At 40.2% G+C, this 26,036-nt stretch overlaps 1 protein-coding gene across 2 annotated transcripts in view; it reads left to right on the top strand.

Annotated features, from left to right (window-relative positions):
- fgd (faciogenital dysplasia) overlaps positions 1-26,036 on the top strand; it is a 216,925-nt gene that overhangs the window by 92,336 nt on the left and 98,553 nt on the right. For both annotated transcript variants that reach the window (XM_060835574.1, XM_060835575.1), the window contains exon 2: positions 21,341-21,508. In XM_060835574.1, coding sequence (XP_060691557.1) covers positions 21,341-21,508 — 168 coding nt within the window. The remainder of the gene's footprint in view (positions 1-21,340; positions 21,509-26,036) is intronic.

Here is a 26,036-nt window from a genome sequence, read left to right as displayed (position 1 = left end):
CATCATTCACTTCACTTCTGGAATTTGGTTGTTTTGCTCATGTTCGGACCAAAGCTTAATAAGGTCAGGAGCCAAGTGGGACTGACAAAATGTAAACTGTGCATCTGTTGTAGGGTCGTTGGTGAGTAAGAACCACAAACCGTGCTGTTCATGACACATGCCATTACTGCTGATGATTGTGAATCTGCTGATGGTGCAGTAATTGGCTGCTTTGCTTCTATCCTGGCTTTGTGGGCAGGGCATATATGAATTTGTTTTTTTTTGCAGTGTTGGGTAAATGCCTGTGTTGCTGCTATACTGAAACAGCTGGCTACTAGTGGGGCTAGTTCTGATATACAGATCTTTAGCACAACAGCAAGTGTATTGTCAATGCCTAGTGTAAAAAGTGAGGAATGCAGATGCTGGAGATCAGAGCTGAAAATGTGTTGCTGGTTAAAGCACAGCAGGTCAGGCAGCATTCAAGGAACAGGAAATTCGACGTTTCAGGCCGGATGAAGGGCTCCTTCCTGATGAAGGGCTCCGGCCCGAAACATCGAATTTCCTGTTCCTTGGATGCTGCCTGACCTGCTGTGCTTTAACCAGCAACACATTTTCAGCTATTGTCAATGCCTATACCTTTATCTGTCCCAAGTGTACTCAATCATCTCCTTCTCAAATGGAATGAATGTAAATTGAATTGGCTGAAGACTGGCATCATTAATTTCAGGAGAGGGAATATACACTTGTCACTCCTGGCTAAGGATGGTAACAAATGTTTCAACCTTGTTTTTAAACAAAATGTTATAATATACCTCTGTGGTAGGTGAGACTTCAACTTGGCCCTTTTGGCATATGGATAGAGACACTACCATTGTACCACAAAAGCCTTTCTCAGCCTTGCTTTTTCACAAAAAAAGGTAGGTATCTGTTATCATTGAGAATGTTGATGCTTTCATACACTCCTCTGGTTAATTGTTTAATTGTCTTGTGGAAGTTGCAGCACATTGGTTTGAATTGTTAGTTGTGAAATTGCTTAATTCTTTCTGTAGGATGCTAATGTTTCTCCTATTTAAAGTCCCTGTACTGTAGCTAGTATGACACCTCATTTATAAATATGCCCAGTGTTATTCTGGCATGCAGGTCTATGTTCATTAGACACCGATTGATCTCCTTGCTTGATGGTAAAGGTAGAATGAGACACTTACTGGGCCATGTTACAACAGTTCTGCTGACAACCCGTAGCTCCATATGAATGCCTAGTTTTGAACAGCAAGTTATGTTCTGGATCTGTCCTATTGAATGTGGTAATAGTGACTCACAACCTCCTGGAGAATGTCTTCAGTGTGCAGACTGGATTTTATCTTCACAAAGATTGTGTTGTGGTTACTTCTTTCAGTACTCTTCTTGACCAGTGCATCTGTGACAGGGGATTACTGAGGATGAGATCAAGTAGATTTTTTTCCTTCATGGCGGTAATGTTCTCAACACTCATTGTAGACTCAGTCCTCCCTTTAAAACTCTGACCAAATCAAGCACTAATAAGGTTACTGAGCCAGTCTTGGTAATGAACAATGATGTTCCTCACTCTCAGCACAGCTGTACCATTACGACCCTCTGATTTTATTTGGTGGTTCACATGGCAGTGAACTGATTCATCAGCAGAGATAAGACTGTTCATGGCAATCAACAGGAGGTATGTTGCAGAAAACAATCGCTGGAGAATGTATTGCTTTAACAATAAAACAATTTGCACATGCTACCTCAGTACTTCTCACAGAGATATGCAAATGAAATCTGCAAGGAGGGACCAAACAATATATGACTGAATGTTATTGTTGACAGCAAAGGTCTGATATTTATTTGTTTTTCTCGACCTTTTTTTTGTGTGGCTGCCAATTTTCTGGAAGAAGGTGATTATAGAGCTTATGATTGAGGGAAGGAATTTATTTGACTGATGTCCAAGGTTCTAGGTGCATCATGTTATTTGTGTTTCCTATGTACATAATGATTCCATCTCATGTTGCTTTAATCTTTGTTCAAAAATCATGTGTTGTTCAGATTTCTATGCATGAAGGTTGACTAAGATAATATAATGATCCCTGTCACTCCCAAATCTCTCCCTGTGCTGTTCAAGTGATTGAGCCACGCAGACTAGGCAGATCCCTGGAGAGCTAGTTAGAAATGCATGTGTTTCAATGCTGGATGAGATTCGTGTTGGTTTCTGGTCAGCTGCATGTTTTGTGTAGTTACACAGTAATACTGAACATTGAGGCTTAAGTATGTGTATTGACCTTTGGTCAAGATATTAGAGGATGACTGATGCCCATAGAATTATATGCATTCCGATTAGATACTGTTCCATTCTGAAGAAGAAAGACGGAGAGAAATTTGGGAAGGACAGAAAATATTTTTTAAGTTGGAATTACATATGATTTGTTAATGATCTAATTAAAACTAATAGTTTGATCTCTAAATATTGAAAGTATAAATAACTGATCTTCTTGTAGCTTCAACAGTAACAGTGACAAGTACTTGTCACTTAAGATTCATATTTCCTACTCACTGACTGCATATTGTGGCTATCATGGCGGGTGTTAGATCATCAGAGGTGTCAAAGTACTATGATCATTTGTCACTCCTGCTGTTAGAACTTGCATATGTTCTCCTTCACAGCAATGTATTGAAGTGTATCAGACTGAATATATTTCAAATATTTAACATTTAATTAAACGTTACTTTGATATCCAATCAAACTGATAGTGCAGTTAATTTGTGGCACCACAGATTATTTTTTAAACTTTAAGATGAGAGTTTTTGATACCACAATTTCTAGGATTCCAATATCTGCAGGTATTTTGCACTGTCCATGAACTGATAAATAGAGAACATAAGGGATGGAGAATCGTAATTGTAATACACATGCAGATTTGATATAACACCATTGTCATTTCCACATCTCTTTCCAGGTTTTCTTGGGGTATGTGACTTGATTTTCTTCTCACTGATGTGCATTAATTTGCACTCGGCAGTGTTGGATTTCACTTTGTAAATGTGTTCAGTTTAAATGTTTTTCCTCAAATCCTCTTTCATCTCATCATTGTTAAAAATGGAAGTTCAAATTATCCTGTAGACTTGGTGAAAAAACATTTCATTGTTAAAGTTCAAGTTTATTTTGTCTTGTTTTCTAGCAAATAAATTGAACAATTTTGTGATTCAGCTTTTTACTCCCTGGTTTATATCTATTTTATTAATTCAATTTTGAGTGTTAAACTATAATATAAGTTTGCAATTTTATACTCATTGCATTTCTATGCAAGTGGGAATGAAGGGTTCTAGTGCCATTTTGGGGAGAGGATTGGAAGGAGATTAGTGGTGTTAACACAGAGGGTAACAATAGAGGATGGCACTTCACAAATTTCTAAGTTCCCCTTCTACAATTACACTGAAACATGTGATTTCAAGGAACTTTTAAAGTTACTATTTCATATATTCATTTATGGAATGTGGACATTGCTGACTAGGCTGTAAATTCTTGCCCACCACTATTTTCCCGGAGGGCAGTTCAGAGACAAACAAACTGGTATGGTTCTGGCATTACATGTAAGCCAGACCAGTTAGGTATGGTAGATTTCTATTCCTAAAGGACATTAGTGAATTGGATGAGTTTTTAGGATCATTGACAGTGGTTATTTGGTCTCCATTAAGTTGGTTTTTATTTCAGATTTCTTTTTCATTTGTCATGTCCCCAGAACATTAGTCAGTGTTTCTGGATTGCTCATCCAATGGCATCATTGCTACTACTTCTGTGCTACTATGCTATCACCTTCCCTTGACATTCAAACTATTCATTAATTTCCTTGACAAAAGACACAGCGAAGATTCCCGTATCTAGAATCCTGATCCAGGATGGCTATGCACTCTCCTATTCCTTCTCGCATTTAGAAAGACAAGGACTGATTCAGGATAGTCGGCATGGCATTGGTATTTGGGACATTGTTTCTCTTTAAATTTGACTGAGTTTTTGAAGAGGTGACGAAGAAGATAGATGAGGACAGTACAGTAGATGTTATCTACATCGATTTTAGTAAGGTTGTCGATAAGGGACCACATAGTGGACTCATAGAATCTCTATAGTGTGGAAGCAGGCCATTTGGCCCATCAAGTCACACCAACTCTCTGAATAGCATCTCATCTAGACGCAACCCCTATCCTATCCTATCCCTATAACCCTGTACTTTCTCATGGCTATTTCACCTAGTCTGCAATCCCTAGAAACTTTGGGCAATTTAGCATGGACAATTTCCCTAACCTGTGCATTTTTGGACTGTGGGAGGATGCTGGAGCACCCAGAGGAAACCCACCCAGACACTGGGAGAATGTACAAACGGACACCCGGGGTCGAATCAAACAGAGTTTCTGGTGCTGTGAAGCCCCAGTTAGTAAGGTTAGATCACATGGAGTCCAGGCAGAGCTAGCCAATTGTATACAAAATTGAGTTATTATAGGAGACAAAGGGTGGTGGTAGAGTTATTTTTCAGACTGGAGGCCTGTGACCAGTGATGTGCTGCAAGGCTCAGTGCTGGGTCCACTGATTGGATAAAACTATATGAGGTATGATTATGAAGTTTGTGGATGACGTCCAAATTGGTGGTGTAGTATACAGTGAAAAAGGTTACATAAGAGTACAATGGGATCTTGATCAACTGGCCAATGTGCCAAGATATGGCAGACGGAATTTAATTCAGATGAATGTGAGATATTGCACTTTGGTAAGACAAACTAAAGCAAGCCTTGCACAGATAATGAAAGGGCCACAGGGAGTATTGTCAAACAGAAACCGAAGGACTCTGGAACAGAGTTCGTTGAATGCAGACAGGTAGACAGGGCGGTGCAGAAGACATTTAGCATGCTTACCTTCATTGGTGAGAGCATTGGCTATTTTCCCTGGAGCGTTGGAGGTTGAAGGGTGACCTTATAGATGTTTATAAAATCATGAGGGGTATAGACGAAGTCATTTCCTCAGGATGGGGGAATCCAAAATTCGAGACATGAGTTTAAAGTGAGAGGGGAACAATTTGAAAAGGGGCATGAGGGCAACATTTTCACACAGACCATGGTGCATTTATGGAATGTGCTACCAGAGGAGGTGATGGGGGAAGTACAATTATAACATTTTAAAAACATTTGAATAAGTACGTGAATAAGAAATTTGGTTTGGAGGGAGATGGGCCTAACACAGAAAAATAAGACTAGTTAAGTTTGGGATACCTGGTCAACATGGACAAGTTGGACCAAAAGGCCTATTTCTGTGCTGTATACCTCCATGACTCTTGTCCATCTTTGCTCACACTCACTCTGTCTCTCTGTCTTTGTCTCACTGTCACTCTCTATTTGCATTTCCCAGCTCCAAAGTGTGTATATGGCTGACTGTATACTGTGCTCTCCGTTAATGGGGCTTCATCTGTGCCTTTCAATTTGAACTCCATCACTTATTAGCTGAATGAATTGTGATAAATGAAGAATGGGAAGAGAGGATTGTCTGTAATCCTGTACAGTCAAGTGTGTTTAAAAAAACTGAACTCTGCTATCCTCTTGAGGGGAAGGGGGCTGAAATCAAGGTGCAAATTTTGGGATTGTTCTGTCAGCCATGTGTGTTTGGTGACAAATTTAAATGCCTAAATGTAAATAATGGGTGAAATGTTATTTGAGTTAAATATGAATGGGCCAACTGAAGGTCTTTATTGTGCGACTTGATTGATGAGCAGTTGATTAACAAAGAGCAAAGAATAAGCAATGGATATGCTCTCGTGTTAAATGATTAGAATTTCATTATCGTGCTTTAGCTGCTTGTGTGCTATGCCATGGTAGGTTTGGTAACATTAGAAGAAAAAGCTGCCGTTGCAGGCCTGAGGGGCTCACAGTGTTCATACTCAGAGCCTTTTGGTGACTGGAAAATCGGCTGCCTGACAGGAACTCTGAAAGAAAGCCACATTGATGGACAGACTTCAGATAAACCAACAAGGCAATCCAATGGTAGGATAGAAAACTCCCCATTTTTCTTTGTTTTCATGGCTTACCTCATCAAAGGTAATAAATACTGACCTAGCCAGCAATGTCCATAACCCATTCAGTATTATCCATTTTTTTAAAAAAGTCCCATTGGTGAAGTCCTACAAATTTCAGGGTAATCTTGATGCAGCAGAGCCAGGCACCATGTTTACGTGGCTCTTTTTTGTAACAACATGTAGAGCAGTCACTCTCCAAGTAAGCTCTAAACAAACTTGACCCAAAATCTCCCTCAAATGTTTCTTATAGCTACTTTTTCAAATGGATGTAACTGAATATGGTACACCTCCAGTTTGATTAGTATTGCTTGATGATTTCTTTATGTCGACCTTGGTGCGTGAATAAACTGAAGTAAATGTTAATTGTATAAATAGAATATTTTAGCGTTATCTTTGAAGACTAATGACAGGAACTTGACTGATATTGCTACATTTTAAAAGCCAGTTGATTGATCTTATATCTCCCAATATTAAATCCAGTTGCTTCAGGTCTGATGTTGCCAGGGTTCAGGAATTTGCCAGTTTTTCAGGGGGGAAAAAAATGCTTTGTGTTAATTCAGTCCAGAACATCTTAGTCCCGTGAATAGCAAATGCAGGCATACCAGATGTTACAATTGCAAAGGACTTCAGATTGATAGCCATTGTGGAGTAAAGGGTTAATTGTGTATTTTTATTCTGAGGATATCGACAGTGCATGTGCAAAGGAGTGATTTATAAAAGTGACAGATCACATGGAACTGGTACCTGGCTCTGTGTGGTTCCAAATGAAATGTCCTCTCCTACTAATCTATACACAGCACGTAGTTATGTATAATAAAGTCTGTCCCTGTTCACTCAGATGGGTGTGCTCTTCATTTTATTACAGCCAGATCACTGCTGGCATCAAATCACCTTCTCATAGATTTGCCTTCCACACTTTCCTACTGTATTCCTGATGAAGGGCTTTTGCCCGAAACGTCGATTTTCCTGCTCCTCGGATGCTGCCTGAACTGCTGTGCTTTTCCAGCACCACTAATTCAGAATCTGGTTTCCAGCATCTACCGTCATTGTTTTTACCTACTTTGCTACATCAGTACAACCATTTAAATGGTTGTTGAACAATGCTGCTTTATGCAGTGCCAGATTTGAGAGAATACCTGAAATATTTTGCAGCATATTTTTAAGTTTGGCCAAACTATTTTTAAGGCAGAAAGTACTGGAGAAACTCAGCAGGTAGCATCTGTAGAGAGATCTTTCTGCGTGGTGCCAGACCTGCTGAGTGTATCCAGCGTTTGTTCGTATTTCAGATCTCCAGCAGATGGAGTGTCTTGCTTTTATTATTTTTTGAGCTTTGTAGCAAAACTCAAACTGAAATTTCAGATCTCCAGCATATGTAGTATCTTGCTTTTATCATTTTTTTGAGCTTTGTAGCAAAACTCCAACTGAAATTCCAATCTGCTTCCATTTGCCTGCCCTATTCCTTCACAACTGAAAGAAAGGTGGAGAGTTGAGACTATGATATGCTACTGAGTTGTATCACTGATACTACTTTGTCTGGGTGGTAGTTTGTAAATGGTTGGCTGGGGTGTTAGAATGATGGCTTTGAACTTGAAACTAGCTACAGTAGATGGTTAATTAAGCTGGGTATACCTGTACTGTGCTGATGTTTTCATGCAGGCTACATTGTGTGTTTCCTATGAATCATTGCAAGGTCTTTAACTCTTTTTGAAAAGCAGTCATAATTTAAGGGGTGGTAAACAGAGCAATTTGTAATACATAAGCACCTTATTTGTCAGAAATCTACATGGGAAAAATGAAGCACAATGCGATGTTGAGAAAAATCTGCATTTGGTTAAGATAAAACTACAACTTATTACACTGGCATATGCAGGAATTGCAAGCATAAACCTGTGCTACTGTAGTAAAAATGTAAATATGTATCTCCTCCCAAAGGCTGATGAGTTTTGGACAAGCAAAGATAATCCATTATTTCTGTCAAGCATGCCTGTCAGCCACTGCTTCATTTCTCCCATGTAGATTTCTGACAAATAAGGTGCTTATATCTTATACTGTATAAACTGATAAATATCAGGCAATCTGATCATTTGCTACTTAAATTGATTTTAGTTGCTTGCTGCCTTAGTTATTAATCACAAATCAGTATGCCTTTAAACCTTCAATTCCCTTTAGTGCATTATGATAGTGGATCAGAATTCCGAAGTATTTATAGACATTTTTAGTCCTTATTTCCACATGGTGATTCTTAAAAGGGTACTGGTGCAATTCAGTAAAGGTCAGAGTGTTGACTTGTCTGCTCTTTACGATCAATTCAGGGACTGATCTAGATCGTTTTCACTTTTAATTTTTTGAGCTGCACTCTTATTTCAGATCTAGGTGTATGTGCATCACGATACTAATTCTTCTCACATTTACGAATAGAGAGAATTTATCAATGGTAAATCATGGAAGCCTGGTTAAACTGGCTCATTTTAAAGCACAAGATAGCTAGAGTCTGAGAGAGTGGTATTCAAGAGGGAAGGGATTCTTTTAAAATAACCTTGTTGAAATCAATCGAGTAGGTGGATGAATAAAGAAAGGAAGCCGGTTCATCCCTTCTTGGGAGCTTAACGGTTTTGGGTATGGTGTCTCAAATTACAAAGAATTGGGATATTCACCTGGGAACTTGTCATAATGCTATCCATTTCATTGTCCTTATGTTCTACCTGAAAACCATTAGTCACTGCTTTTAAAATTTCAGGTTTTCTGACTTTTTGGAAAAAAAATATCCTAAGTGCCTTGTTTTTTTTTAGAAAATCTGTGTGAGGGGCAGATCATTTAAATTCTCAAAAGTGTCTTCCTCTCATTGTAATAGAAATGTGCTGGAATCAAATTTAGACTTTTTTATACTGTGGTAATGTGAATTCAAGAAAGCCTTTTGCAGATTTTTTCTTTAAACTTGGTTTCGAAGTGACAATTTACACACTCTACTTTTGTCTTATCTGCATAAATTGTGGCAGGAGGCTCCAATTTGGTATGACCAGACCCTGGTCAGAGGATCCTGATGGGACACCCCAAACTTAAATTCCCAGGTGAGGAGTGATGAACTTGCTCCCTGTGTTTAATCAACACTCAGTTAGTTACAACAAGATTAATTACAGAAGAAATTAAAACAGGAATTGCTGGAGGTACTCAACACGTCTGGCAGTACAGTTCTGAGGAAGAGAACTCAGCGTTAACTCTGCTTTCTCCCTACAGATGCTGCCAGACTTGACTTTCTCCAGCAATTTCTGTTTTTGTTTCAGATCTTCAGTATCTGCAGTCTGAAGACTTGGAGGTTAGAGGGATTGGTAATGCTAAAAACTGCCCAGCGATGTGCAGGGTAGGTGGGTTAGTCATTGTAAAAACCCCATGTGGGGACAGGGTTGGAGAGGTGCAGTTCTGGAGCAGTGCTTTTCAGATGGTCAGTATAATCTCGATGGGTCAAATGGCCTCTTCCTGCACGGTAGGCATTCCATGGTTCTAAATTATACGGGTCAGTTTCTGAATTATTTATGAAGAACAGAAAAATCGATGTTGCAACTTTCACTGATTTGCACTGATCGTGTTGATGTTGGCAGTTGAACAATTTTTGAGATTCTTGATTTTAGAGGCTGAGACAAGTTCTTGACTTGGTTTTTGAAAGTGGTTTGCAGCACTGGCAGTGGGAGAGCCTCCCTTTTGTTGCTGTCCTGCACAAGGATAACTGGGGAATAGTTCTTTAACTGTGAACTTCATACCATACTAAGGCTCAAATCCAAGAACACATGAAAGCATTCAGTCCCACTAATCCAAGCTGGAGAGTTGAAACTGGCTTTTAACCAATTTCTTGTGTTTTGTTCAAAGAGAAAAATACAAATTGTATCTACAGTTTGAGACATGATCTATAGGGGTAGCTGGCTGATATGCAAGAAGTTGTCCGCATTTCGTTATCATTGTTAAAAATTGCATAACACCAGGTTATAATCTAACGGTTTACTTGGAAGTAAAGCTTTCAGAGCACTTTTCCTTCATTGGGTAACTAGTGGGGCAGGATCATAAGACACAGAATTTATAGCAAAAGATCATACAACTGAAAAGATATATTGAATAAACCTAGATTGCTGTTAAGTCTTTTATCATTTAGAATGGGTTGCAGGTTTTGATTCATTAATATGTAAATCCCAGAACTTCTTTCAAGTCACATTCCAGAGATAATTTAAAATTTTATGAAAAAAAGGTGGCATCTTATTTCTATTTAATTATCATATTCAAGAGATCACAGTCCAGTCCTTTTGAAGTTTCTTTGACCTCTTCAGGTATTATATCACATTGGTCCAATGCAGAAATCTTTTTATAAACTGTAGTTTTTGTTTCTGGTAGTCCTTTCTTAAAACAATTCATTTTTGTTTTAAAGACTAAAAGTATAAATACGCACATGGCAGTTCTGATCCATTATTACAATACACCAATGCAGGGTGAAATGAGATCTGGTCTCATTTCCGTGAAGAAACGTGTGCATTCCACTCGTCTTGGTCAGTTGGTGTTTTGGTTCTAAGCAAAGACCTGGACAGGGCATCTACGATCATATTCAATTTCTTGACAATACGGGTGATTTTTAAAAGGTACAACTGAAAGAAAAGCTCCAATCAAATAACCTGACATTCTAGATCTTAACTTTTGTGGAAAGGTTTAACAGGCATTGTAGCTTGTGGACTCTGAACCCATTGGGTGTATGAGTGAGAACCAGTGATAAAGTGAGTGTTCCCTTCTGTGCTGTGGAGCACTGGTTCAGAAAATACCAGATTGACCTCTGTATTTTGGATTCATACAGCCCATACTGTGACAGCAGTTAAATCAGTGACAACTTTAAATGTTTATTTAAAATTTGGAGCTGCCAGCACTTGTTCACTTGGTGAAATGGCATTCAGCTTTTCCAAAACACAATGGCACTTATCTGACTGGAATAGTGTATGCTTTTGCTTTTAAGTTAGATTATCTTGTTTTCATATTAGACCACCTCAACTCCTGAAGTACCGCCTCATGAAAAGAAATCACATCTGATTTTCTTTTAAAACAAAATGTATGTATAAAGTCTTGGTGAAATTAAGTCTGCTATTAATTCAAAGTAAGTTAATTTGAATTAATATTTTATATTTGTAAAGCAACAGGGGCCTTTGCATTAATTATATAAGTTGCTCAGTTTGAATTATTGGATGTTTTTTGTTACAGGCAAAGAAAGCTATTTTAATTAATAGCTCCGGTAGACAATAGCTGTGTGTTCAACTTTTTTGGGTTTTCGTTCTTGCTTTAACATACCTAACTCAGATGAAAAGTCAAAAATCCACAAGGATTATACACTCCAGGTTAATTTAATGTTGTTTGGTCATATAGGCTGTTGACTAATTTAAAAATCAAAAAAGAATGCAATTTTTCTTTATTCAGACATTTTTTCCTCAAGGGATTAGAAGTGTTGTGATGTGAGATCTACACGCTCATGGGTGAGCAGAAACTGTTTTTATTGAATAAAGCTTATAGATAATGGAATTCAAAGCTCTCTTCATAATTTATATTATCTTAATATTCTTCATGACCTTTACAGAGGATTGAAGTTTTTGTCTAACCATTTCAAGCCCTTATTGATGTTCATTGTGCATGATTACAAAGATATGTTGCATACATTTGACTTCTATTTATGCATGTATGGCTCTAGACATCTTGACTAAAGTTTCAATTGTTTTAACTTTGTTTTGAAATTGAGACCTCTTTCTGCATGACTGAAGATATCTTTTGAATTTAGGAAGGGAATCTCACATGAAAGGCAATCATGTCTGACTAATTTAATAGAATTTAACTAGAAAGTCTCAAACGGAATGGATAGAGGGCAACCAGTAATTGTATTTAGACTTCTAGAAGGTGTTCAGTATGGATGTGAGAGCATAACCTCAGAATTAAAGGGCACCAATTTATGACTGAGATGAGAAGCAATTTCTCCTCTGGAAGGGTTGATAGCCTTTGGAACTCCTTACTGTGGGAGCAGAATCCTTCGGCATATTTAGGGCTGAAATAAATAGATTTGTATCAGTCAGGGAATTGAGGGTTAAGGGGAAAGGGCAGGAAGGTGGATGTGATGAGTGTATTGGATCAATGTGATCCTATTGAGTGGCAGAGCAGGCTCTCTGGCCTGAATAACATGCTCCTGTTCCTATTTCTAATGGTCTTAGGTGGCTGGGTTAAGGAACATTGTCCTATGAATTGCAAAGTACAGGAAGAACTAGAATTTTCAGATTAAAACAAATGAATGAGTTATGTGCTCTGTATTCTGAAAGAGCTCATCACTGCCCAGAATGTTTTCTGGTGGTTGGCCATTACTGCTTATTTGCGCCATTTCTAGTTTCTGTTTGAAGAGCGCTGAAGGATCTGCTCCACCCTGCAATGTAAGAACTTGGAGTGTTTTCGATGTCTATCTACTAACTGAATTAAAAGATGATAAATCCACTGGACCAGCTGAGCCGCGTCCAAGCGTATTGAAGGAGATGGCTAGAGGATGAACAGCTGGCTGTTTTCATGATTTTTTTTCAAGCTTATATGGATTTTGCCGCAGTTCCTGCAAACTGGAATGGAGTAATGTAACCATTATTGAAGAAGGGAGGAAGGAGGAGACTGGAGAACAACAGACCTGTTAGTTTGAGTGGTGGATAGGCGAAATGTTAGAGTCTATTATAAATGATGCGAGACCAGGACATTTAAATATGAATGGTAAAATTGGACAGATCCAACATGGATTTATGAAGAGAAGATTATGTTTGTCAAATCTTTTGTTATTTATAGAGAATGTTCTTAAAGAAGTAGTAATTAGTGGATTAGATTTTGAGAAGTCTTTTGATCAAGTTAGTACATTAAATTAAGGTGCATTGGATTGGTCGTATAACCTAATGTAGATTACAAATTGGTGAATGGTCAGAAAGCAGAGAGCAGGAAGAAATGGATCATTCACAGGATGGTGTTCTGTTACCTATAGAGTACCTCAGTGCTGTGTTTGCAACTGTTTAAAACCTGTAAATCATTTGGAGAGGAGGGACCAGTAGTAATCTAAATTTGCTAATAACACCAAATTTTGGTGGTGAAGGAAGAGAAAATTTGAGAGAACTAGGACAGACAAACTGAGTGAGCTAAAACATGGCAGATGGAATGGATGATGAATAAATGTTTAACTTATCACTTTGGCAGAAAATCCAGACAGGCATAATATTTCTTAAGTTATGACGAAAGTATGGAAGTTTGGTGGTACCTGGATACCCTTGTCCATGAGTCACTAAATTTGAGCCTGAAAGTGCAACGAGCAATTAAGATTGCAAATGTTATGTTTGCCTTCATAGCAAAGCGATTTAAGTATAAGTGAATCTTAAGCTAGGAGACACATTCTTGAGAAAAAGGAAAAGGGAGGCCTTTTAACACTAACATGAGAAACTTCTTCATTTAAAGGTTGCGAATCTTTGGAGTTTACTCGAGCGGAGTTTTGGAAGCTAAAACATTGAGCATGTCCAAGATAGAAATTGGTAGATTCCTGGAGATGAATCACATCAAGGGATATGAAGATGATGCAGGAAAGTGGCATTGAGGGAGATGATTGCTTATGATCTAACTGAGTGCTGTGACAGGTTTGACAAGTTAAATAGCCTGCTCATGTCCTTATGTTCCTAACTGAAGAATGTCTAAAGCTGTCCAAGCAGCTGATTGAAGAATCATAATGTACAGATATGTTTGTAATTCTTAAATCTTTTATAATACAAGCAAAATAGTGCAGTGTTAGAGATCTGTATGAAAGACAAAACGCTGGAGAAAAGTATCTGGTTGAGCAACATCTTTGAAGGGAGAGAAAGTTAATGTTTCAAGTCCAGTGACTCTTCTTTGGAAGTGGAAATAAGGTGAGAAGATAATGGGTTTAATCACATTGAAAGGGGAGGGTTGGGGGTTGAGGAGTGTGGTGAGGGCTAGGATAGGTGATTGGTTAGTTTAAGGGAATTTGGAAACCAAAGACATCTTAGAGGAGAAGGTAAATTAGAATGGTAATGTTATCATGAAGATGGGGGCATTGATCTATTATTGGTGCTAATAACAGAATACAAACAATCTCTAGGGTGTAGGTTTGCTCACTGAGCTGTAGGTTTGATATCCAGATGTTTCATTACCTGGCTAGGTAACATCATCAGTGGCGACCTCCAAGTGAAGCGAAGCTGTTGTCTCCTGCTTTCTATTTATATCTTGCTCCTGGATGGGGTTCTTGGGGTTAGTGGTGATGTCATTTCCTGTTTGTTTTCTGAGGGGTTGATAGATGGCATCTAGATCTATGTGTTTGTTTATGGTGCTGTGATTGGAGTGCCAGGCCTCTAGGAATTCTCTAGCATGTCTTTGCTTGGCATGTCTTTCTTAACCTGTCTCAGGATAGATGTGTTGTCCCAGTCGAAATTTTTTTTTCATCCATGTGTAGGCCTACGAGAGAGAGAGGGTCGTGTCTTTTTGTGGCCAGCTGGTGTTCGTGTATACTGGTGGCTAACTTTCCTGTTTGTCCTACATAGTGTTTGTGGCAGTCCTTGCATGGAATTTTGTAGATGACGTTGGTTTTGCCCATGGGTTATACTGGGTCTTCTAAGTTTGTTAGTTTTTGTTTGAGAGTGTTGGTGGTTTTGTGTGCTACTAGGATTCCAAGGGTCTTAGTAGTCTGGCTGTCATTTCCGAAACTTCTTTGATGTACAGCAAGGTGGGTTAGGGTTTCTGGCTGTGTTTGGTCTGCTTATCGTGGTTTGTTCTTGAGGAATCTGCGCACTGTATTTTTTGAGTATCCGTTCTTCTTGAATATGTTGTATAGATAGTTCTCCTCTCTTTTCCTAAGTTCGCCTGTGCTGCAGTGTGTGGTGGCTCATTGGAATAATGTTCTGATACAGCTACGTTTGTGTGTGTTGGGATGGTTGCTGGTGTAGTTAAGTATTTGGTCAGTGTTTGTCGGTTTTCTGTACACGTAGGTTTATAGTTCTCCGTTGTCCTTTCTTTCGACTGTGACGTCCAGGAATGCGAGTTTGTCTCTGACTGAAGATTAAAGCAAACAAATGCTGAGGACAGGAAAATCTCCACAACCTATTTTCCATAGCTGCAAATTATAGCATGCATCTGGCCTCCTATTCTACTACTTATACGTCCCACGCCCCAAAACTTAATACTGGGCAGTCTGAGGTTTCCTGTTCTCAATCATGGCTGAGAATCCCAAAAGATTGACACAACCTCTGCAGTATCCAATTTAAAACTAGTTTTGTTTTTCTATTTATTTTAACCTCTGCTGACAAAGATTTGATGTGGGGTTGTATCATTAGGGAAGTTCTACTGCTGGTGCTCTGACAGAAGCTGTATTTAATTTTCCGAGCTGCTGCTCCTGCAGCCTTATGCCAGTCTCTTCCTTTGCTGTCAGCTACTTAATAAAAAAGTTAAGAGCCTTGAAGACAGAAAAGCTGCTTTCCTGGGGCGTATATTGTTTCTGCAAACTGCACACTGTTAGTCCCTTTTTTGTTTTTATGTTTGCTTGAAGCAGGAAACTACGTTGACCACATTTGAGTGATGTGTTGCTCAGGAGATTGAGTGCATTGTTTGATTCTGTGCTTCAGATCTTTCCATTTTTCAGAAGTGAGACAGTTGCATGTTCCTTAAAATTTGTAATACAGCGTTAGGCTAATTTCAGATCACCTTTCCTGTTTAATCTGCAAATTGTCACCCTTTTACATGAATTATATCTCACATACAAGCAACAGTCCTCTAATTTGTTCTCCCTCTTAAAAAAAGTTATTTTTAATCAAACTCTCAGGCCAAGATACTTTTTCCAAAACGTTTACTTTTAACACACACTCTTGTTGCTGCGACAAGTGTTATGTGTATTTTTGAGCAAAGGTTTTGTGGGTTTCTGAGATGGGTCTGAGAATGATACAACCAGCTACTATTTTCAGCCTCCTTTCACACTCGTACTCATTTGTCCCCTGCTCCTTGTAGCTTCATTACTCGGGGCTGCTTATATATTTATATCAGCAGGGGCCTTGTGTCTCACGCCCGACACACATTTTAGGTTTGCCTGTGTGTTTGACCTGTCCTCGGTTAGCATTCTAGTTAGTCCAAACATTCCACATGAGAAAGTTGCAGCAGCAACTTCCAGATGATTCTAATTACATTAAAAATAGTGTTTTTGATTTGTTGCGAGACAGTCATCTCACAAGTTTTAGTTGATAGTCAATTGCAAACAGTACAAAAGTACATGAGCTTGATGTGATCTAAATACTCGCTGAGTGTGAAGTACAGACTTTGCAAACTATGTGAAAGTATTTGAGCAGTTTAAAATGGCTCTGAATTTTCTGTATGGGTTCAGACAATTTCTGAGATCACAGTGTTTGCATATCTCCAACATTCAGTCTGTGATGTTTGTGCCAGTGCAAAATGATTGCTATCTGACCTTCTGCACCAAGCTGGGTTCCTCAGATTCTTATCTTTGTTATGTGCCTTAAAATGTATAATGTGTTTGTAAAGAAAGTATTCAGTCTTTGAACTATATGTAAAGCAGATTGATTTATCAATCTTAACATGAAGCCTGTAAAGTGTCAACTTGATTGTGAAAACGTCACCAATCAGTCTGTTTTTTTGGAAGAAAGGAAAAGTGCAAATGATGACAACACAAAAGCTGAAATTCTGGAAGGGTCGGTCAGCATGAAATAAAACTGGCCATCAGGTTAGTGGGATGTGTGTTCCATCAGATGTTAGACAAAGGACATGCAGTTGATAAATCTAAATTTTGTTTTAATCTGAATTGTTTACTTTACCTGCTGTGTTTCACTGTCTAAATTTTCTGATGGCCAGATAATCATTTCTGAAGTGTAGGTGTCAGAGTTTCACGTGGAAAACCTGTGGAGTCCCATCATAGCAGATTCCGAAGAAACTGTCTGGGAAGTTGCAATTTCACTGGGCAATTCCCCTGTGCCTGGAGCTCTCTTTGAAGATGCCAATTAAGTCAAAGGTTTTGGAGGGTTCTGCTGCAGTTAGTCATTACTCAGGAAAAGTTTAGATTAAAAAGTACCCAGTCTAACTCCTGAGTAACTGCACATCAAACCCCCTACTCACTTCTCCTCAATCTCAATGACACCATCTTCCCCAGATATCCCCTGACTCCCAAAACCCTGACCCAGCACATCCCTTATTCCTCCACCCATCATTGAAATCCAAAACCCAAAAACCCACTTCTCGACCTGACATTGTGCTATCCCAATTCTCCACTGTCTTTCCTTCCCTCCTCTGTCACTAACTCACCACCCATCCACAACCCCCACCCTGACCCCACTTCAAGAGCTCTGAATCCAATCCCTCTTTCCCCGTCCAGACTCCCCCATCCCTCTCTCCAGATGTGCTTCATTTCAGTGGCTGATCCCCCTGAGCCTCAATCCTTCCTTACTCCACCCCCCCTCCTCCACTCCAGAACTAACATTCCCTCCCCCACTTTAGATCTGACTCCTCCTCTGTCACCACTAGGCCTGAATTGCCTAACTGATGTTGAGCGGCTCCTGAGATTTTCTTTGTGACCTAAATATTTTGGAGTCTACTAAACTACACTGCTGAAGCAGAAGCAGGTCATCTTTATCTCTGAAAGAAAACTGCATATGCCTTTAATCTTAAGGTTGATTCAGTTTTCTGATGTTTGGTTTTTGTCCGTATTCCGATGTCATTGACCAACGTCATGAATCTTTTTAACTTCTCTTCTATCTTTTGTTTCTCAAAACATTGAGTCAATCACCTTAAGGGCTTTTAAAAATCCCATTTAAGTGCATGCAAACCACCTCCCAGTCAACTATCCAGGCTCCGTATATCTGTCTCCTTCCTAACTCTCAATATCAAACTCTCTACATATCAAACATAAAGTTAGACATCATTCTGTCCACTTTTTAGAACCCAACTTTCCAAACTCTAACACTATATCATAAGTCCTTATAACATGAAATTAAAATAAATCAGATTCTTCATTAGATTTTCACACTTGTTTCTGTAACAATTGTATTTTATCATTGCCACTGGACTTCCTGTAGGTGCAAACACAGGTAAACAGCAGCTGTACAAATGTACCAAGTTAACTATGTGTGCACTGTCAGCATGGAGATGAGCAGTAGGAGTTCTTTGAAGAATTTGAACTGTTAACATGAATGTTTAGCTGTGTATATTTGCATATGAGAGAGGGCTAGGTTTTGGGAAGAGGCCTGATTCTGCTACGTTTCCACTATTGTCCTGCTTGGTTTGACAATCCCGAAGATTAAGAGTACATTTGAGGGAATGGCAGAATCATTGAAGGGTGCATGAAAGGAGTAGATCAGGAGAAATTGTTCCTATTAGCAGAAGGATAAGAGCTAAAGGAGGCCAATTCAAAATGATTGTCCCTTTGCCACTGACAGCACAAGGGAACACTTTGTACACAGTGAGTGGTTAGGATCTTGAATGCAGTGTCTGAGAGTGTGGGGCAGACGGATTAACTTGAAGTTTGGAAAAGAGAATCGGATAAATTAGAGAGTCATAAAGTGTACAGTATAGAAACAGTTCACCAACTCATCCGTCCTGACTCAGTTTCACGAACTAAAACTAGTCTCACTTGCCTGCATTTGGCCATATCCCTCTAACCTCTTCCTGTTCATGTACCTGTCCAAATATCTTTTTAATGTTCTGACTGTACCTGCATTTACCACTTTCTGGCAGTTCATTCAACATATGAACTACCCTCTGTGTGAAAAAGGTGCTCCTCCGGTCCCTTTTAAATCTTTCTCCTCATCTTAAAAATATGCCCCCTAGTTTTAAACCTTTCTTATTCACTGTATGATTTTATAAACCTCTTTTAAGATTATCCCTCGACCTCCTATGCTCCATTGAAAAATAAAATCTAGCCTCTCTTTATAATTCGAGCCCTCCCAAACCCAACACCATCCTGGGAAACCCTTTCTGAACCCTTTCCAATTTAATAATATCATTCCTACAGCAGGGTGATCAGAATCGTACACAATACTCCAAACATAGCCTCACCAACATTCTGTACAACCTCAACATGTCTCAACTTCTGTACTCAATAGTCTGGGCAATGAAGGAAGCATGCTAAACTCATAACTTCCTCTAAAACACCCTGTCTATCTGTGACCGAACTTTCAAAGAACCATGTATCTGAACCCATAGATCTCTCTGTTTGATTACTCAGGGCTCTCCCATTAACTGTATAAGTCCTGCCTTTGTTTTATCAAAATGCAATACCTTGCATTTATCCAAATTAAACTCCATGTGCCAATCCTCAACCCATTAGCCCAGTTGATCAAGATCCCTTTGTAATTTTAGATAACCTTCACTGTCAACAATTTTTGAACAGAGAAGATTTGCATGCCCTTGGGGAAAACAGTTAGGGAGTGGACTAGGTGAGTTGCATTATGAGAGAACAGCTTGGACATTGCTCTGCCAAGTAGCTTCTTTCTGTGCTATATAATAATTCTTTGATTCTGAGGATGATTCTTGTTCATGCTGCTTTGATGAGATTATGTCACTGCAGTTAGGAACATAGGAAATAGAAGCAGCAGTGGGCCGTTGGCCATTCATTGGATCATGGCTGATCTTGTACCTTAATCGCATTTTCCTACTTAATCCTAATATCCCATGATGTCTTTATTGTCTTGAAAGAGATTGCCCTGACTTGATTATACACGAAGACTCAGCTTTGACAACCGTCTGGGGTAAAGAATTCCAAAGATTTAGCAGCGGCTCAGTGAAGACATTCCTCCACATCCCAGTCTCTCCCCTTCATTCTGAGTCTCCCCTGATTCTAGTCCTCCTTCCACATCTCTGCCATTGTCACCCTACCTATATTCTGTTGATCTATGTAAGAATTGTGTATGTTTAACATTCTGGTTAACTCCAAAGAATGAAGATACAGTCTGTCATAGGATAATTACACTATCCCAGGAATCAGTCTGATGAACTTTCATTGCAATATCTCAATGCAAAGTATATCCTTCATTGGGTAAGGCGACTAGCATTGTATACAATATTCTTGGTGTAGTCTACAAGATTCTATAGGCTTGCAACATGACTTCTTAATCCCTTAATTCCTAAAATCCTAATGCCTTATTTGTCCCAAAAGTAAAGCACATCTGCATTATTCAGATTTATTTATATTCTGTTGACTGAAGTAGGGACCACACTGCAAAAGCGAAGTAGTCAGGATGCTGAAAAGCTGAAGGAAAAGTAGCAAATACTAGAAGCATTGTGCAGGTCTGTGGAGAGAGAAATAGTCAATGTTACAAGTAAATCATATGCTGATTTCCCATTTGATTGAAGTCAAGCAAATGTGTTCAATGAATTATTGGATTTTAACAAAATAGATGTAATTTTCAGCCAGTAGTTGCTTTTCCACAAATATTTTTGCTTCCTTGTCGATCCGATGCACATGAATTATGTACATTAAAATGTGGAATTGGCTACTAGGAGTTTCAAGCCCATATATGTAGATCTGCAAGAAGGCAGTTCACTGCCACCTCCTTCAGTGTAATTATGAATAAATAATAGATACCTGACTTAAGGCAGCATGCTGACATCCCATGAACAAATTAAAACAAATGACAATATTACCTGGTCAATCACATTAGATAAACATGTGGCGGAATTGAATATACATTTATTTTTAAAAATGCAAATGTAGTCAAATTGAAGTTTGAAAATCTTTCAGTCTGGAGTGGCGATACCAACTGATTGTGATAAAATACTTTCATCCTGAGGAAGCTTTGGGCCATGGATGTTGCCACCCTGAAGGAGGAAGGAGGGTTCAGGTTGGATAGTAAAAGAGGGCATCAACTATATGATGATCTACACTTTCTTCTTTTTAAATAATCTGTTCAAGTCATAAATTGTTCACAGTTGCTATGTTCTTCAACATCGTAATATGGAAGATTTTTTAAAAAATGGCAAAGGCTATCTTGAGTTAACCGACATGAGTTAAAAGCCAAGCCTTGCAGCAAGAAAGCCTGTTATTATATTTCTTCCAATTTCCACTGCAGCCAATGTTAGCTTGAGAAGAGGTCGTTAGCTTTAATTGCATTTACTCAATATTTTGAACATGTTAAGTTGCACTGGTGCTCTTAAAGTAGAATGCTAAAATAGTGTGGCTAGTTCTTAGTATAATAATTTTTAAAAATATTTTTGGTAATAACAAATAATTTAGTTGCATTGTCGCTAATTAGTACATAACTTCTCTGTTCCAGGTTTCTCAAATACTCAACTGCATGTCAGAAGCAATTCTGAGTCAAGTCCACCTTTAGAGTTCAGAGGCCATCTTCAGCAGCTCAGTTCTGTACCATGCATTCAGCAAACAGGAAGAAAGCTACCCAACAAATCATCAGTCAGGAAAGTCACTGCCCAAAAACCTCAAGGTAATTTCTGAGCGTGAAAATGTGTAAAGTGGGAAAATAACTTTCACTATTGTGGTGAACAAACTGCTGTACTAAATCATGTGACTTTGATTTTCCTGTTTCCTTCACAGGATTATGCATATAAAAATTCCAGTGATTGGAATCAAAGAAAGTATCAAATAAGCATTAAAAATAAATCTTAAAATCTGTTTGAGTTCAGAAATAAAACTAAAGCTGCAGATGTATACACAATTGTTTAGGGTTAAATGCAGATGGGGATAGGTCAATGCATCATTTTATAAAATATCAAATCATCAACATTATGGATACTACAAAGTTTTTTTTGAAAATATTTTGTTGATTAATAATATGTTCAGTATGAACTTCCTGCCCATCTTTTCATCGAAATGTTGCATTAGTAGCATATGCTCCCTTATTCTTTTAACAAGAGTAGCTCCAAAATAAAGAGATTGCAGTACCTTTGTTCAACTGTAAACACACACTTCCAAAAGGGTGGGTGCCCAGGTGTTAACCAATGTCTTGTGTGCATTGGTTTCACCAGAATTTTAGTTTCTATTTGCAAATAGACTTTTGCCTGTTCCAATTCTGCACGTGTCAAGATTCATGTCACTTAAGTAATTTTTTTAATTCAGTATCTCTTCATCAATTACACTTTGTTAAAGGCGCACACACACTCATGCTCTCGTTCATTCACCTAGTTACTCCCCCCTCCTCTCTCTTTTCCCCCCTCCCTCTCTCTTCCCCCCCTCTCTCTTCGCCCCCTACTCTCTTCGCCCCCTACTCTCTTCCCCCCCTCCTCTCTCTTCCCCCCCTCCTCTCTCTTCCCCCCTCCTCTCTCTTCCCCCCTCCTCTCTCTTTCCCCCCTCCTCTCTCTTTCCCCCCTCCTCTCTCTTTCCCCCCTCCTCTCTCTTCCCCCCTCCCCTCTCTTCCCCCCTCCCCTCTCTTCCCCCTCCTCTCTCTTTCCCCCCTCCTCTCTCTTTCCCCCCTCCTCTCTCTTTCCCCCCTCCTCTCTCTTCCCCCCCCTCTCTTCCCCCTCCTCTCTCTTCCCCCCCCTCTCTCTTCCCCCCTCCTCTCTCTTCCCCCCTCTCTCTTTCCCCCCCACTCTCTTCCCCCCCCACTCTCTTCCCCCCCCACTCTCTTCCCCCCCCACTCTCTTCCCCCCCCACTCTCTTCCCCCCCCACTCTCTTCCCCCCCCACTCTCTTCCCCCCCCACTCTCTTCCCCCCCCACTCTCTTCCCCCCCCACTCTCTTCCCCCCCCACTCTCTTCCCCCCCCACTCTCTTCCCCCCCCACTCTCTTCCCCCCCCACTCTCTTCCCCCCCCACTCTCTTCCCCCCCCACTCTCTTCCCCCCCCACTCTCTTCCCCCCCCACTCTCTTCCCCCCCCACTCTCTTCCCCCCCCACTCTCTTCCCCCCCACTCTCTTCCCCCCCCACTCTCTTCCCCCCTTCTACTTCTCACCCCTCTCTTCTACCTCTTCTTCTCTCTCTCTCTCTCTCTCTCTCTCTCTCTCTCTCTCTCTCTCTCTCTCTCTCTCCTCTTCTCTCTATCTCTCTCTCTCTTCTCGCTCGCTCTCTCTCTCGCGCTCGCTCGCTCTCTCTCTCGCGCTCTCTCTCTCTTTCTTTTTCTTTTTCTCTCGCCCCCTCTCTTCTCCCCCCCATCCACTCTCGCCTCTCTTTCCACCCCCCCACTCCCCCTCTCTTTCCGACCCCCCACTCTTCCCCACTCTTCCCCCTCCTCCCCCCCTTTTCCCCCTTCCACTCTCTCTCCCCCTCTCTATCTCTTTCTTTCTTTCTCTCTCTCTCTCTCTCTCTCTCTCTCTCTCTCTCCCCCCCCCCCCCCCTCACTCTCTCTCCGTCCCCCACACTCTTTTCCCCCCCACCCCCATCTGTCTCAGTTAGTCCATGTGACAGTCTGTCAATCCCTACTTTGGCAATAGAACCAGCCTGACTCAAGGTTGGAGTACAGACAGTCTTTAACCTCCTACCTTTTAATGCATTGTCTGAGCTGAGATATTACTTTATTTTTTGTAAAGTTATCTCAGGAATGTGACTTGAAAGAAGTTCTACCCCATTCAAACTGATTAAAGACCTTACAGCAATCTGGGTTTGTTCAGTAAATTGCATCAGTTGTGTGACACTTGATCTTTTACTATAAGTTCTGTATCCTATGATGCTGCCCCACTAGTTACCTGACGAAAGAGCGGCGCTCCTAAAGCTGGTGCTTCCAAATAAACCTGTTGGACTATAACCTGGTGTTGTGTGACTTTCAACTTTGTCAACCCTGGTCCAGCACCAGCACCTCCATATTTTTGTGAAAGGAGATTAATCAGTCTCTAATTCTTTTTGCATATGGAAATGGATGCATTACCAAAAGTTTTGCAGCTTGTTGTGGGGTTTCAGAGAATCCATAGCTATTCCTCTACAAAGGTGTCTCAATCTTCAGGTGTCAAAGGAGGAGAATTGGGAAGTCATGACCTTGGTACATTTCCACGTTAGCCACATCACTTAAACACATCCTTTCACTGCCAGTGAGGTTCTTCGCATCCAAAATATCAAAGGTTGTTGCCCAGATCTAACTGTAGTAGATCCTGGTAGAGGAGTAGGAAGGATGGGGTCAATGAATAGGGAAAGTGTACAGGTGCCACTGATGCAGTTGAGTCTGTGCAGTCTGTCAGATGGACAGACACCACAGAGAGATGTGGTATGGTGATGGTGGTGACTTGCTAGGCTGGAAGATGTTAGAAGTTTGTGATAACCCTCATTTGAATATTTAAATTGTTGGTTAATATAACGCTATGCTGCTCATGGTGAGAGGTTCTGGTTGGTGGAACTGTGGGTAGGGTTGATGTGTATTGAGAGAGCATTGAGATGATGCTAAGCGTGGAGGAAGCTAATCATTTCACATCTGATATATTGCATCCTTTTGGAATTTGTATTCAGGCCTTCAGACCTGTCCAGATACAATCACTTAGCCTCAAAGACATCAATGGCTATGTGAGGGTGAGTCCAAAAGGGATCACTTGCACAAACTGAAAAAAAAAAGAGATGTTCTCATAGTCTTATCAGTATTGTCCTCCATACCTTCTCACCATTGTCTAATGGCTGCCATTGCATTTGCCTCATTCCATTATTATCATATATACTCGAGTAATATTTTTTAAGGTTTAATTTATGGGGTCAATTATTATGTGGATATTATCTTTTGAGGGGCTGAAACTCGTGCCCATCAAAATTCATACTGTATCATTAGCAGAAACCCGGAGCAGAACTTAACAGCCAGCAGACTGGAAGCGGAGCAGAACAACCGACAGAGAGGGAAGCTGGAGCGGGATGTGAGGGCCAGCACACTGATTCATAAACATTGAGCTGTTATCTGTGAAAAACTAGGGTCAACTTTTACATGAGATATGTGGAAAATTCCAGGTTATTTGGCCAAAACTAAGGGGTCGACTTTTACATTGACTATTACTCGAGAATACAGAGGAACCTCGATTATCCGAACGAGATGGGCAGGCACTATTTCGTTCGGATAATCGATTATTCGATTAAACGATTAAATGCCTTTCCTCTGGGACTCGGAATTTTTTGTCTGCTCCCCTGTTCAGGAGACGAGACAGCAGCACACTGCACGCGATCCCCCGCGCTCCCCCGTCCTCATCCAACATCGCCTTCTGCCCGCCTGTGCCCCACAACCCCAGCCAATGCCACCCCCTGCCCGCCCCCAACCCTGACCAACACCATCCCCCCCATTCTACTTTGCCCTTGTACAGGACAGCATTGGAGAGATTTTCTGGGGAAGGGGATGGGGGTTTAGGGCTCACCCTCTGTAGAACTCCAGGGAAAGTGTGGGGGGGAGAGGGAGGGCAGGAAATCAGTCATTTGGTGCCTGTTTAATCACAAAAGATGTGCTCAGTGTTGGAAGCGTGTCTTCGATGTTTCTAGTGGGACCTCGAGATCTCCTTCAGATAACCTAATATTTGGATAATTGATATTTGGATATTCGGATAATGGATATTCGGATAATCAAGGTTCTTCTGTGTACGGTTTAAGTTTAATTATAGCCAGAGTGTCATTTGCAATACCTTCTGTTCCTGATCTTGCACCACGGCCTTTGATTCCCTCTAAGGAGCTATCCTTGGCCGCCACCTATTGCTCACCAGCATCATCCAAATGCACAGCATCAATTTTTGCATGTACACTGATGGCTGTACTTTAATTTGACCTCTCTGTGCTCCTTCACTGTACTTTAAACTGTTAAATTAATTGTCCGACATTAACACTGGATGAGTAGAATTTTCCTGGGAATGTTACTGGGAACTGAAAGCTTTGTTTTTCGTGGCATGAAAAAAAACACAATTCCTTAACTTCCAACTCAATTCCTCTCCATAGCACTTGTGTGAGGCTGAACCAGAAAATACATAACCTTGGTTTTATAATTGACCAAGGTGAACTTCCAAGTGTATGCCAGTGCCATTACGTGGATTGTCTATTTTGAACTCCATAACATCTCCTACCTCTGCTGATA

The sequence above is a fragment of the Hemiscyllium ocellatum genome, chromosome 14, assembly GCF_020745735.1.
Source record: "Hemiscyllium ocellatum isolate sHemOce1 chromosome 14, sHemOce1.pat.X.cur, whole genome shotgun sequence".
In the NCBI taxonomy this organism is placed as follows: domain Eukaryota; kingdom Metazoa; phylum Chordata; class Chondrichthyes; order Orectolobiformes; family Hemiscylliidae; genus Hemiscyllium; species Hemiscyllium ocellatum.
Note: the sequence above shows the minus strand (reverse complement) of the source record. Positions and strands in the feature narration are given on the sequence as shown.